The sequence below is a fragment of the Rattus rattus genome, chromosome 8 (genome assembly GCF_011064425.1).
Source record: "Rattus rattus isolate New Zealand chromosome 8, Rrattus_CSIRO_v1, whole genome shotgun sequence".
NCBI lineage: Eukaryota > Metazoa > Chordata > Mammalia > Rodentia > Muridae > Rattus > Rattus rattus.
In genome coordinates this window covers 48,969,692-48,985,766 of record NC_046161.1, presented here as the reverse complement: position 1 = coordinate 48,985,766, position 16,075 = coordinate 48,969,692, and the positions used below count along the sequence as shown (strand labels likewise).

At 37.0% G+C, this 16,075-nt stretch overlaps 1 protein-coding gene across 1 annotated transcript in view; it reads right to left on the bottom strand.

Moving 5' to 3' along the window:
• Ireb2 (iron responsive element binding protein 2) overlaps positions 1–16,075 on the bottom strand; it is a 46,862-nt gene that overhangs the window by 14,284 nt on the left and 16,503 nt on the right. Inside the window, exons 3-13 of the mRNA XM_032911381.1 lie at positions 15,658–15,823; positions 14,749–14,886; positions 13,407–13,625; positions 11,231–11,300; positions 10,400–10,583; positions 9,473–9,612; positions 6,725–6,896; positions 5,332–5,429; positions 3,179–3,295; positions 2,083–2,242; positions 1,083–1,218 (exon numbers count right to left, since the gene is read on the bottom strand). Coding sequence (XP_032767272.1) covers positions 1,083–1,218; positions 2,083–2,242; positions 3,179–3,295; positions 5,332–5,429; positions 6,725–6,896; positions 9,473–9,612; positions 10,400–10,583; positions 11,231–11,300; positions 13,407–13,625; positions 14,749–14,886; positions 15,658–15,823 — 1,600 coding nt within the window. The remainder of the gene's footprint in view (positions 1–1,082; positions 1,219–2,082; positions 2,243–3,178; positions 3,296–5,331; positions 5,430–6,724; positions 6,897–9,472; positions 9,613–10,399; positions 10,584–11,230; positions 11,301–13,406; positions 13,626–14,748; positions 14,887–15,657; positions 15,824–16,075) is intronic.

Sequence of the window (16,075 nt, the reverse complement as noted above, 5' to 3'; positions counted from 1 at the left end):
CTCCCCAATACAAGGTTTCTCTGTAGCCCTGGATATCCTAGAACTACCTCTGTAGACCAGGCTGGCCACATACTCACAGAGATCCCCCTGCCTCTGTCTCCCGAGTGCTGGGATTAAAGATGTTCAATTAAATTATCCAACTTGCATTATTTTTTTTTACTCTTTTCTGAACTGAACATGGCTCACGAGAACTGGGTACTCCCTCATACCACTCTAACAGTGTCCCCACTGTGACTTGGTTTCCCGTCCTGAGGTTACAGACCATGCGCTTGACTTCCAAGTGCCTTGGTAATAAAATATTCGCAACAACCACCGGCTCCACAGACACCAGACTGTGTGATGATGGCAAGGGACAAGTGAAAGGCTCTCACAGTCCCGAGCACGGCAGGCAAGCATGGGCGCTGACAGGTTTTGTCTTTCATCTTTCCTTCTTCCTTGCTAAAAATCATTAAACTGTCTTTTTTTTTTTTTTTTTTTTTTTTTAACTGCAAGGGCCTGAATCAAGACAATTTGCAATTCCTAGGCAAGGTTTCTCTACCACTGAGCTAAACTACCTCTTAGACCAACCCCTAAACTGTCTTCCAGGATTAAAAGGCTGGTTGGCTCCAAGATCAATTCCCCCTATTTCCGTCCTTGCCACTGACTCAATTCCTGAGACTAAACACCAAGGTTCATCAATCAAAATTCATTATCTGGCTAACATATCTAATCAAGATTTACCAACTCATCCTAGCACACATCTCCCTTTTCTCCTTAAAAATCCACTCCTGCAACAAAACAAAACAAAACAAAACAAAACAAAACAAAACAAAACAAAACAAAACAAAAAAACCCTGCTTGCTTCTTGCTGCTGCCGCCGCCACCTGCCTTTGCAGCCTCCCCATCTGCTTGCCCCTCTGGGTATAAAATCTCCTTTGTGCTGAGAATTTGGTGTTTGGGTGTGTCCTGGACTGACTCTGAAGGGACTATCCACCCTTTTAAGTGGTATTTTTCCTTTTTACTTCTCTCTTTGATTTCTAACAAATATATTTATCACCTACTGAATACCAGTCTAGGTGTGAATAACAGTAAATGTCACTTACCCTAGCTTGCTAAGGTAGGGTAACACTCCACTTGAACTGAGGTAATGTGTAACCATCCCACTGCCTGGAGACAAACTTGTTCTTATATAAGGTTTAACTCGTAGACCAGTTTCAACAGCCTTTTTAGCCAAAAGACCTGTAAAATCAACAATTATTATGACAATGTGTCCTTACCTCCTTCACATTAGAATAAAAACCAAGAAAAGGATGTCTTTAATATCATACTACAATTTATAGTAAAAAGCTCAAATTCATAAAAAAAGTTTAAAGTTTAAGATTTTTTAATGTCTATGAGTACTTTATCTGTATGTACACCTGCAGGCCAGAAGAGGGCATCAGATCACATTTATAGATGGCTGTGAGCCACCATGTGGTTGCTGGGAGTTGAATTTAGGACCTCTGGAAGAGCAAGTGCCCTTAACTGTTGAGCCATCTCTCCAGCTCATAAAACCTTAATATCATTACTCTGTGCATTTTACTCTACCTATTCAGTTCACTGAAGACAATTGGAAATTCTTAGTAAAGAAACATCGTGCTGCAAATTATTATGGGTAGGCTAACACCATAGCATTACACAAACAGGGGAAAAAGAATATGCATACATGACTGCTATAGATTGAATCAATGCCATAGTCACTGTAAACAAAGAGCAATTAAACATTGGTAATGCTGTCACGCTGCATACAAACTGACGCTACATGCCAGGAATTCCCCACTTGCACAGTAGACTGAGAGGGTGAACTGGTGGGAAAAAGCCCAAGCAATACCTGCTGAGAAACATTACTTCTAAATTTAGTGAAGAGACAGAAACAATTTAAAATTAATAGATATTTTTTTTCAAAAGCTACCTTCTGTATAATAAAAATACTACAAATTAAAAGCTCCTAAAAACTTAATTAAAAATTTCAGTGTCCCTCAATATAAAACACAAACATGGATACATTGTCTAAGGAATAGAAATGACTGTAACATATAAGAGAACATATAAATCCCAACCTACCTGCAGCGAGCATCACTGATGGATTGCAGTTATTGGTACAACTGATAACCGCAGCAATGACCACGGACCCATGGGACAGCTTATACTCACTTCCATCATAACGAACTGAGACAGTATCATTTTGTTTTTCTGCTGCAACTTGGAAGCCTTTAAATCCAACCTATAAATTTGTATGTAATTATTAGATTTGGTAGGACTGATAAGCATAACTTGGACATCTGACACCTGATCATTTAACAGTCAAAGTCCTACTGTGACACATAAGGTCTATACCATTCAGAAGGTGTAATTCATCTTAAACAAGATTTGAATATTTACAAGAGGAGTCTAGTGGTGTTCATAAGCAACACTTTTATCTATTAAGTGATTACAGTCAACCACCCAGAATCAAGTCCCAACTCAGACATTTCCTAGTCAGTCCTGCTTACAGGAATTTTCAACAACATGGTATAAATTCTTCCCATTCTAAAGATCTGCCCCAAAGGACTCAACTGTGTGAGTGTAGAAGGAATGAGTAAGATTTACTATGAGTTAGTAAGTGCTAAATTTGCCTAACACATACACAGCAATCCATCAGAGATCACCTTACTTCTGAATGAGTTTATTATTTTCCAAATAAAAACTAAGGAAACTAAAAAGCAAGGACTGGGAGGAAAACCCAACTCTTGTTTCCTAACAGACTGCAGAGACAAAACTACAGTCATGACTTTAAAGAAAAAAAATCAGAAACCCCAGAGCCATGGTTATTTGTTTTTGTTGTTTTTACAAATTCAATGAGAATAATTACACAGTGCAATGGTTTCTTCCTGGTAGGAAGTGTGTAATGGTGAAGCCAATGAAACATTCTTCAGTGATGTAGATGGTGACTGTACTGTCAGGCAACTGATTAGCACTTGAAAGGAAATCACTGTGACTGAGAAACTTAACTTTTGATTACTTTAAATAGATATAATTCAAACTATGACCCAAACAAGGCTGCTGCCATTCACCAATAGTGTATGGGGGAGGTGCGGGGAGCAGTAGATTGAATTTAGAAATCAATCCCAAACCCTGTTGGCTCTTTACACAGCATAAAAGTAACAATAAAGTAACTTACCTTTTCATTTAAGCAAGCCTGAAAATCACTTTTCATATCTGTTACAGCAACTCTATCCTGAGGCCTTTTTGGACCACTGACAGATGCAACTATTGAATTCAGATTAATCTGTATCACCTAGAAAAACAGAGAGTGAAGGACAAAGGATCAGAATTTCCAAACAATAAATACAAAAGCAAACATTACTTTATAAGCAAAATGAGTACATTTATTTTAATACAGTTTATAAAAATTATGGCTTCTCCCATGTTTTTTCTCTACAAATATAAATACTATCAAAAGGGCTGAGGATATGGCTTAGTTGCTAGAGGGCTTGCCTAGCATGCATGAGGCCCTGGGTTCTACCCTGAGCATCACACAAAATCAGAGTTGATAGTTATAATCAAAGTATTTCAAAGGCATCGTCAACTATACAGTAACCTAGGCTACATAAGGCTGCCTTAAAACAAAAACAAAACTACTGTCACAACAGATGCTTGCACAAGAACCTCTGCTAATCATCAACTCACTGCCTCTGAGTTCTAATCCCATCCATGCCTTACTCTTAGATCGTGAAGTTAATGGTTAGTAAACATTTCTCCTCTGTCATCATATGTGATGCCTGGTCAACAGAGTACAGTCAGGGAATGTAACAGAGAAAGGTTTCCATTCTCTGTGTGGCTTCAGAGGATCTTTCTGGCTAGTTCCCTGAGATGGCTTGTATTTCTTGGTTAAAAAGTCATTATTTTTATTAAAATCTCAGTTTCCAATTAGCTATTTATATATCCAAATACTTATTATTTCCTTTGTGCATTTTATTTTATGTAGTTAGGTACAGCAAATTTAATAATTCTTCATTACATTCTCATCATTCTTTAATGGCCAAAATTATTCTGATGGATCCTACTATATTTAATAAATTCAACTGATCCTATTTTTTGACCTAAATAAACACTGAAGGAATTTACTATTATTTTTAAAATTTTTAGTTTTATTTTTTATGTATGATTATTTGCCAGCACTGTATGCATGTGAACAGCATGTCTGGTACCAATAGAGACCAGTAGAGGGTGTCAGATCTCCTGGAGCTGGAGTTACAGATGATTGAGACCTATGGTTGCTGGAAACCTACCCAGGTCCACTGAGAAAAGCAGCAAATGCTTTTATCCACTAAACTGTCTCTCTAGCCTCAAAAAGTTTCTTTTGAAATCAATGTCTTGATGAATTTTAGCTTTATTTTCAACTATTGTCAGTTTACAAGGTAAAAAAAGGTTTTTTAAAAAAACAAAAAATATGGGTACCCTAGGCAGCCCAGGTTGGCCCTGAACTATGTAGTCCAAACTGGCTTTGAATTTACAATCCTCCTGCTACAGCTTCCAAAGTCCTGTGATTCCAAGTATGAACCACTGTTCTGGGCACAGCTAGGACTTTTTATTTGTGTGAGGTCTGGTCTTCTATTGTGTTAGGTGACCTTAAAGTTACTGTGTAGAGCTGAGGGTTGAGCTGCACTTGAGTCTCCTGTCTCCACCTCATGGCAGGTGTGGGTGACCAGGTACTGGAGACTGAACCCAGGGCTTCATGCATGGTAAGTAAGCACTCTACCAACTGAGATATAGCTCCAGCTCTGGCTATGGTTTTCTAGTAAAGTAATCAATTCAATTGTACTCTACCAGTCTTTTTTTTCCCCCCAAAATCATGGACAATAGAAGTCATAATTAAATATAAATCAAAATGGTAGATTTTGCAAAATGTTGCCAAAATTTACTACAACCAGAATCTATCTAAATGTTGCTATAAAATCAAAATAATGGGTCAGAAATGGACCTTCTTTTTTTTCTTTCTTTCTTTCTTTTTTTTTTTTTTCCGGAGCTGGGGACCGAACCCAGGGCCTTGCGCTTCCTAGGCAAGCGCTCTACCACTGAGCTAAATCCCCAACCCCCAGAAATGGACCTTCTTATTAACAGCTATCACTCACGAGGCCACAAGTAGCATTTATTGGCTGACATTCATTAAGCACTTACTACATTGCTGGAACTGTTCTACAAATTTGCAATTTTCTAAGAACTCTGTGGTGCACACTTCCCAAAGTTACCTAGCTAATAAACACGTATAAATATGATTATGCACAGGCAGTTATCCTTCTACTAACTCCTACGTGAGTTACTTGCAAATACCTGAGAATATTCAGGTTCTGAAGAATTCTCATCATTTCGAAACAATTTCACAGCTTTAAGGTATTCTTCCATTGACTCAAGTTTGGTTTTGTCAAAACCTAAAAAAGAGGAACAGCAAAATAAAATGTAGTAAAGAATTCTGAGATCTTTATGACAGGTCTGTGAAACTGCAGTGGTGAGCCAAGTCCACTCACTCACACACCCTTACCTTGCACTTGTCTCTTGCTCTGCTTACCCTCAACAGACACCGACCAGTATAGACTGCATGAGGAAACCACATGGACACACCACACTGGCATGAATGGATGTGTTGACAACCCTGAGTCTACAGCTGACATTCATGTGAGTAGTCTTCAGAATTCCAGACCCTAGCTTATGAATGCAGTTGAAGCCTTAGACACAAAGCAGCAACAAGCTCTTCCTGCTGTGCCCAGTCTGAAATCACTGACCCTCTGAAACCATGAGGCAATAAATGATTATTGCTGGGTTTGATCTTGATTGGTCAGGGTCTTGTGGTGTATAGCAAGTGCTCTACCAGAGCTAAACAGCCCTACCACTGTTTTGTAAACCACTAAGTTTTAGGCTAGTTTGCTATACAGTTAAAAAAAATTGCCAGAACCTTAACTCAGATTAATATGTAAGTAATGAGGTGAGACAGAGCTGGGGTTCAGTAAAGACAGTTTAACACAGACAAGGATTAAGAGAGAAATGCTCATAAGGAAAGACACACCTACAACCATGAGTGCTGGCTTCTCAAAAAAGTATTGTTTTGTACATTTTATGAAAAACACATCTTTTAAAGGACACCATATAATCTACTGTCTACTGCCTGTTTCATTTATTCACTCATAATATGCCTACAAACTGAAAAACAGATTCTATCTCTCAAAATGTATCTTTCATTAGAGATAAGTTGCTCAATGGTGGTTTCTTCATAATGGGAACGGAGACTTACTATTCAAATAGTGGTTTTATGAAACATCAAGTATCATTTTAAAGGTGGCTTCTTTAGTGATTATGGTGATCAAAGATCCTATCAATCAAGAAAGATTAATCAAACTACATAAAGATCTTGAACCTGCAACCCTACACTGCTTCTCATCAAAAATCTTTTGTCTGCTTGCAGCTGTAGAGCTTAGGATAGGTAAGAGGGTTGTTCTGTGTAAGGAAAGGGTGACATGAGTATTAGTGATTTGAATAATTCCTTTAATGTGCTGTCAGTGGATCATAAAGGACTACGTTTCGAGGAGTTTTTTAGGGACATTAAGATTAGGGTCACAATTTCAAAATATAACAATTTCATAAATATTCAATAGCACATATGGCATAGTAGTTTATTATAAATACTATCAAACAGATACAGTGGAAAGACAATCATTTCATATTCTCTTACCTGTATGTTCTAAATGTCGTAGTGTCACATTGTCAACAGGGAAAAAGCTGAGGATAGCACCATACTCGGGACACATGTTTGCTATAGTAGTTCTATCAACAATAGATAATTGTGAAACTCCACTTCCAAAGAACTCAACAAACTTTCCAGCCACGCCTACTTGCCTGAGGTGCTTTTAGAGATAAGAAAAAACAACACAATAGAAGCAATGGTAAAATTAGCATGGATTTCTAGAAAAGCAAAAGTCAAGATTTTTTTTCTATAAAGTTAACTTTTAACCAATACTAATGATAAGGCCCTTTACTGTATGAAACAAACTCATTCTAGTTTTACTGGTATTTTAATAATAGGAAGAGGAGGAAGAAGAAGAAGAGAAGAGGAGGAAGAAGAGAAGGATGAGGAGGGAATGGTGGCTCACACCATTAATCTCAGCATTTGAGAGGTAGAGGCAGGTGGATCTTTACAACGGCCAGAGCTATAGACTCTGCGTTAAAAATGACAAAACAAACATCTGAATTCTCTCCAAAAAAAACCCAACCAAACAAAAACAAAACAAAACAAATCCCCCCCCAAAACAATCCATATAGTAATGTCTCTGAAATCAGATATCTTAGATTCCTCAGAATGCCCACACAGGTGGCAGCCCTTTTTCTTCCTAACAGCACATAAAACTGTTCTAACTACTGTTGTCATCCTGCAGTTTAAGAAAAATATACCTATAAGAAAAACTATATAGTAAACTTAAAATAATATGCTGCTATACAAAACTCTTCTAATTATTAATATTAGCTTAAACATTTATAGCAATGTTATTCTAAGTAAATTCAGTTTGGTTTAAAGTGAATTCCTCTAAAAAAACATTCATTCCTACCAAGTAACTGAAACTACTTCTATCTAATCTTTGGGGATTTTATTATTTTTACTTTATATGTATTGGTGGTTTTGGTTGCATGTATATTTATGCACCACATTCATGCTCATTGACTGTAGAAGCCAGAAGAAGGTGTTTAATCTCCTGGAACTAGACTCCTGATCCCTGATCTTACTTTTTAAAGATAAAGAGAAAACAGGAGAGCTGGAGCGCTGGCTCAGTGAGAGAATACACACACATACTCCTCTCCCACAGTGAGTTTGGCCCCCAGCACCCATGTTAGGTTGTTCACAATGGCCTTTAAACTCCAACACCAAAGGGGTCCAAGACCCTTTCCTGGCCAGAATGGGCACCTTATTCATGACCACAAAAGCACACATGGACACAGACATATACATAATTAAAATAATAATACAAAAAGTAAAATACTTGAAAAAGAAAAATAGATCAGGCCAAGTGCTGTCTTCATCAAATTAATGAAGTGTCACAATATGTATTTGAGAAAATAACATGGTTAATCCTATAAAGACCATTAAAAAGAACAGGACCTCAACAGAGAAAAAATATATCCAATAAATACACATAATGGATAAAAATTCTCTCACGATGAGCTAACCACACAAATAGTCATACTGTTAAACAAAAACAGGCAGAAAAATCTGAAAGTAGTGTGTTGTTAAGATGTCTAAAGAACTAATTTCTTTAAAATCAAAATAGCACATATTTCTCCCTTTAGGAGTAAATTGTGCATTTCTCAATTTAACTTTGTGATCTTTGTTACCAAGCATGGAATTAATCATTTTACTAGGATGTCAGGTTTTTTCCAGCTAGGGGAGAAATAATCATTATTACTACTGAGAAACTGGCACTATTGTTTTACCTTGTGGATCTCCAAAGTTGTCACACCAATATATAACCAAAACTGCCGAGAAGCAACCCACATTGGAAATATGTGTGAAACATGTTTTAAGTGCAAGTATTTTTTAAAAATGGAACTTAAAGTCAGTAAAAAATAGAAAAATTAGTATTGCAATGTTATGGAAAAGTCTGACACAATCAAATTTCTACTACTCATGTGTTTAAAAGCATTATCTAGTACTGGTTTTGAAAGAGACTTTCTTTAAAAATTGGGGAGGAGGGTCAGATGGTCCAGGGTGTCCTCCAAATATAAGACATGGCATACATGCACACATACCAAAAAAAAAAAAAAAAAGTATATAAGTATAATAAAAAGCTTTTTAAAACTGGAGGGAGGGCTGAGCTGGAGAGATGGCTCAACAGTTAAGAGCACTGACTGCTCTTCCAGAGGTCCTGAGTTCAAATCCCAGCAACAACATGGTGGCTCACAACCATCTGTAATGGGATCTGATGCCCTCTTTTGGTGTGTCTGAGGACAGCTACAATGCACTTGTATGTAATAAATAAATCTTAAGACAAACAAAATAAACCTCCACATGGTCAAGTTATTTATAAGACAATAATACCTAACTGTTAAGGGCATGGATTCCTGGGTCAGAAGCCTGAGTCTACTACTTAGTATTTAGCTCTGTGCTCCTCCTCTGATAAACGACTAGGCTGCATGTATTTTATTTTCAATTAAAATAATTACAACAGTAACTACTTCATAAACTTGTAATGCGGTTTTCTGATAAATGTGTTGACAGGTTACAGTACACAATGACTCATTTTGCTCTTCATCTAAATATTATAAGTTACATTCGTTATAATTTCAATGGTAACTTTATGATATAGGTAATAATTAATATGAGAACTAAGGATGGAAGCATAAGTCCCAAGTCTGAGGTCTTGTGGGGCTGCTCCACTTACATAAAGATGTTCAACAAGTCAGTCATGGAACAACTATAAATTGAGCTTACCTTTGTAATGCCTAGGACAATATCTATGGATGTAACAAAAGCATTGGATGACCCAGTTAGCTCACATCCAACCACCTCTGGTAAAGTAAGAGTAACTGGCAGGCCAAGCATAACTGCCTCTGTCTCAATGCCTCCAACTCCTGTTGAGAAGGACAAGTGTATCAGCACAATTAAAATTAGTTACATACCTTCAAACATCCCCCATGCTTCATGAGTGTGACTTACACAGCCTTACAAGGAGCACACTTTCACTGTGGACCTTGAACCTGAACTTTTTAAAAAGACGACTCTACATCATTAAGAAAACTAGTATTTTAACCTTTATAATAAATTTAATCAGCATCTTGAGTATGTTATGCACTGTTTAATGAGCAATAAACACCAAGATGTGAGTACAACCCAGTCGTATCTACCTTAGTATAATAAATAAATTGAATCCAAGAAAGAAGGAAAAAAATCCAATATAATACACTCTATAAAAAATCTGAGTGGGGTATTCTTAAATTGATGAGAAGGATTAGGGATTTCAAGAAGCAATTGGACTTAACCTTACAACAGTTGTTAGTAATACTGACGTTTCAGGAAAGGGGGTAATGGGCAAGGCTGTGACACACAAGAGATCATGAAGAACTAGATAAAATGATCTTGCATACTTTAGATCTATAAAGGCAGCAGGAAATATGGAAGGATTCTGAGACTGACATTGCAGTCATCATCAACATTCCTCGGACCTCACTATCACCACTGTGGTAACTGCCTGGGGTGGTACTGTCAAGACGCTGGGCACATTTTTTTTAAATCATAAATCACCTTTACTATATAGTTTACAAACTCTTAATCTGTTCCTCTGTTTCTTCAAAAAGGCTCTCTGTCCCGGTAATGTTTTTGGTATCTCTTCTTAAAAAGAAACAAAATATACTTACTTACCCCACCCAAGAATTCCCAATCCATTCACCATGGTTATATGAGAATCTGTGCCAATTACGCTGTCTGGGAAGAGCAGGTCAGCTTCTTCAAACACTACTCTCGACAAATGTTCTAAGTTCACTTGATGAGCCATTCCAGTTCCAGGAGGGATGACTGCCACATTCTTAAAAGCTCCTGAGCTCCACTGTATTTTGTTTGGATTGAAGAGGCACAATGTTATTAGAGCATTGTGTAACTCTGTATTCATAATCAAGATACAAATAAATATTGACACTAAAATGTTAGCCAACTGTATAATAGGGTCAACTCCAAGTTTATAACAAATACTAAAAGGATACAGATATTGAGCCTATGCATTATTAAGAACATTAAATCCCGGGGATTGGGGATTTAGCTCAGCGGTAGAGCGCTTGCCTAGTGAGCGCAAGGCCCTGGGTTCGGTCCCCAGCTCCAGAAAAAAAAAAGAAAAGAAAAAAAAAAAAAAAAAGAACATTAAATCCCAAATTAAGCTGGGCATAGGTGTATTACCTATAATCCCAGCAGTAAGGAAGACAGAGGCAGGAAAAATCAGCTCAAGGTCATTCTCAACTATTTATCAAGCTGTAGGACAGAAACTGTGCTCTAAAATTCAAGCCGATGAACAAGATTATCCATGGCTCACATAAAATACAGCTATTATTGTTTAAATATGCCAAATATGAGCTTTCCAATATTATGGTACAAGAAAGTCCATGACCAGAAAGCTTTTGCTAATGACAAGTCTAAATCTAAAAACTGTACAGAATCAGTATTTTATAAACATTCATCAAAAATTCCCCAAATCATTTATACCTTGAAAAATTGAAGCCTCTCTCGATTTCTGCCAAATTCTACTTCTTGATTTTTTAACACCGTCTCAGGTCTAAAAGGATGAAAAGCTGGTATTAGATATATGTATTATTTAAAAAAAAAAATCAATTGCCTTGCATCTAAATCTTTACTATCAACATTAAAAAAACTCTAATAATTTCTCAGGTTATTTTTTTTTCAGAATTATTTTCTTTCTCATTAAGAAACCTCTTTCTACTTTACAAAGCATGCGAGACAGATACAGAACTATTATTTTACTGAGAATAAACAAGACAGCATCCACACGAGTGCTCAGACTGCTGTGGGAAGCCAGTCAGACCACGATGGAGATAACTAAACTGTGCTGGAAGGAAATAGGAGTGAGTTTCATCAGTGGAAGTGTGCACACTCTTTGCCCTTTGGTTCTTGTGCCACTTAAAACGAAAGGAAAGAACACCATTGACACATGAATATTGCCTTATAGTTTAAAGAGATCTTTCCACAAAGTCTTTTATTCAACTCACTGAACATGTTTCGTGTTTAGTAGATCATATGGGTTATAAATGCAGCTTACAGGAATTTATGATTTAAAACTGCCTAAGTTGTTTACTTCAACTAACAGGTGGTGACTTTTCTAGAATTATCAATAAAAGTTAATTATTGTATGTACCCTGAGTTCTAAAAATTGTTATTCTTTGAGAACTTTTTAAAAAGCAAGGCTTATTTCAATAATTCACAGCCAACTGGACTTTTGTAGCCACAGCGTATTGTAGAGGTTTTACTCCATCCTTAGGGAATCATTCTAAAGTCATTCCTATTAGTTCACAGTACTTGGTGCTACAAAAATGTCTTTTGTGTATTAGATTATAGCATGATTTCAAATTAGACTGACATCAGGGGCCAAATGGTAAACTTCCAATTACCTAACTCTTCCATTTCTTCTTCTTCTTCAAATGTATAATTAACACTTTCCTGATGCAATTACAAACAGTAAGATTATTTGCACACAAGCAAAAACTATAAAATAATATTCAGAAATTAAGACTTAAATTGAGTTTAAATGTACTATGTTGCATCTTTAGAAATAAAAGTGCCATAGTAAACACTTTATTCTGAAGTTATAAAGAGACAACTTTTAAAAATCAGTAATTTGTGAGGCTGGATAACATACTGCTCTTGTAATGGTCGCAGGTTCATTTCCCAGCACCGATAGGGCATTTCCCAACCATCTGAAACTACAGTTCTAGGGAATCTGGCACCCTATTCTGGCTTCTGAGGGGTCCTGCATGTACATGGGGCATTTAAACTCATGTAGGTAAATGCATATTATATATGAAATAAATGTTTTCTTAATCATTCTGAGTCAGTGAGCATTATCAGAATGTTACTTTATACATAGAGATATATAGACATAGATATATAGATAAATATATATGCTGCTCTGTGTCAGCACACCCCTAATAATCAGGAAAAATGGTTATTAAGAATAAGGAGTTATTATATAAAACTGTTGGAACTATACAACAAAATTGTCAGGGTATACTTAATCCCTAGGAAGGGCATAGGTTATCACTATAACCTAAAGTTTTATACAAATACTATGCAAAGATTTTAGAAATAGAACTTCAAAGATCCAATTCAAAGACAGACAAAATTACTGTATCATTTGACATTTATCATGCACATGTGTATTTTTCTTAGCAACTTTAAATGTTTTAATACTTCTTAAACCAAATGTATATTTGTTTTCTACAAGTTTTTATTTAATTTTACGTGTATGTACATGAATATCATGTCTGTGCACCACAAGCATTCAGGAACCTGCAGAGGAAATGGTTGTGAGCTACCATAGATTCTGGAAATCAAATCGCAGTCCTCTGCAAGAGGAAGAAGTGCTCTTAACTATTAAACCATCTCTCCAGCTCTGTTTTCTAAATTATTTAAAAAGCTGATAATTGAGTAAAAGTAAAACTTTGCAACTTTATAGCAGGCAAAAATGGTGGCACACGTTTCTAATGACAACACCTGGAAGGCTGAGGCAGGAAACTGTCTAGTGTTCCAGGCCAGCCTGAATATAGAAAGCAAATTGGAATCTAAGTTGTGAAGGTAATACAACAATAATCAGGAGAAATGTCACTTTCTTAACTGAAAAATACTACAACTATTAACAATGTCATACTCAGGCACTGGTTGCAAATGAAAGGGACACAGGACAGGCGTATTCTCAATCTGCGAAGAAAATGTTCCTGAGTTTCGGCTTAGTTCTCCAGAATCACACGATCCCCGGCAGGTAGTCTGGCCTCGACATGGAAGCTTCTTAGGCTGTACTTTAAGTGGAGAGAGCTTTCCCGCTTTCTGTAGGTCACCACCTCCAGGATTTGGTGCATTCTGTATTGCACTATTATTTCAAAAAGGAAACAAAGTAATAATTTACAAGTGACAAAAACCTTAATTTAAAAAAAGTTCACATCATCAATACTGTCTGGAAGTGAATGATGTTCAAACCTCATAAAGTAGTAGAGTGACAAACCCTGTAATCCCAGTGCTTAGAAGGCAGGAGGACTGACAGGAACAGGTTAACCCTGGCCACACAATGGGATACTGTCTCAACTCTCTCAAGCATCTCATGAGAGTAAAAACATAATCCTAAATACCCCATCTCACACACCTCTCTGCCACCACACCTCTCTGCCACCCCAAATAAGGTAAAAAGAGGAAGAGCAAATATGAATTTCTTTTAATTTGACATACAAAAGAAGGAAAGACAAGTCTGATAAGTATTTTAAGTTTTTGAGACAGAATCTCACTATGTAGCCTTAGCTGGCCTGAACTCTTTATGTAGAGCAGACTGGTCTTGAACTCAGATCCACCCTGTGTCTGACTCCTGAGTGCTGTGACTAAAGTTATACCTGGCATAACTGTTTTACATGCTCTACATCAATGTGAAAAACTCTGAGAAAGTACACAACACTTTTTTTCCCACATAATTAAGAACATAGATAATACACGGTGTTGACTATCTCAAGAGTTAGGATAAATTCCAGCATCATCCCACTACTCTAAGGAATGTAAAAAGAAGACAAATGACAGAAACCAGAAAGCTACTCTAGTCTGCCCTTTGTCAGTGGAAGAAGAGCCCAATAAGTAGTTAGAGACAAATTGTTAGATTTGCTCTCAGAGGTTAAGGAAATTAAAAATAAAAATGAAACTGAAGCTGGTCGTGATGGTGTGCATGCATGCCTATAATCCCAGCCCCAGGGAGGAAGAGGCGGTCTGAGGGTAGCCTGGTTTATATAAGCCTACTTCTATCAAACATGGTAACAGAAATACACAGATAAGAAAGGAGCAAAACTCAGAATAAGTATAGAAAATTACACCAAGCCATGAGCTCCTCTGGTTTTTCTTTAATGTACTAGTCAGTTCTGAGCATCTGTCTTTACTCTGGGGCATTCCCTACCTCCATACTACCCACTTCCAGTTAATTAGGGCTACTATTTTTAAACATGTCTGTATTGCAGTACCATTTACTGAAGTCAATCTGTAAAGAGTGGTCAACTGTGAGATCTGTCGGACAGGCAGGGTGGACTTTCTTAGGATCACCTCCAAGAGTTTTCACTGCCTCCCTCATAGCAGCAAAATCCACCATTGCCGGTATTCCACTAAAAAATAAAGAACAGTCAAATTATGGGTCTAATTGCTTAATACTCATTTGTTTCCATTAAAAAAAAAAACTATCTCTTTTTTGTTTGCATTTATTTTGATAATGATATAAAGTTAGATGTACCCTGGTTTAGTAAGAATTAACACTGAATATTATCCAAGAACTTCAGTGTTCAGAAGAACTGCTAAAAACAACAGAAGAGATGACTTTTGGAGGTATAAACGAACACCAGAATTGGCTGTGCAATTCCCTCCTATAGGTCCTTCCCCCACAGTCCTTGCAGTTATCTCAAAAAGCTATTCATAATAGCCTTTGCCATTTTACATTCATGCATTAGAGAGGAGGGGGGGAGAGAGAGAGAGAGAGAGAGAGAGAGAGAGAGAGAGAGAGAGAGAGATACAAACAAACATGTACCAAATGACTTCAATGTTCTTCGTACCAAGGATAGAGGGCAAATAGAACACACTACTGATTACAGAATAGTAACATATGCATTAAGCAGCAACATATTGGAAACACCACACATTAATGATCAGTAGCACATAAGCTAGGCTTGAATGAGTATGAGTGGATAAGGGGGTGCTCTCTTCCAACATTATTTTAAGATTCACACTTCCAGTAAATATCCTATAAATAACCAGAAGGGTCGGTCTTTCAGAATACTGTAATGAATCCCCATACTGGGGATTCCACATGTGGGAACAAGGCCAACAAGTTAGAGACTAATGCACTGTCAATCCAAGTAATGTAAAATGATGCTGTCACTCACGTGAAATCTTGAAGAACAACACGGGCGGGGAAAAAGGGCACTTCAACATTGCTTTGTTTGGTTTTCCAGTCCAAAATGTTTATAACATCTTCCTTTTTCATTAAAAATCCATCACAATTTCGTACAGCAGCTTCCAATAGGACCCGTATTGAGTAAGGCAGAATATCTGATTCAAGATAAAATATTAATATAAACAAGAAGCCATGTCTACACACTGTAAAAAGTACAACAGCAAAACCCCCAGTATAAGTACATATTGAGAAGCATGGCGTATCAATGAATACAATAATGAAGACAACCCAATTGTCCCAGGTAGTTTCAACTATGAACCCGACAGTCTGGGATAATCAGCTGAGGTATTGCCTAGATCAAATTAACCCAGTGGGTACACATATTGGGGACTGTCTGGATTATTGAT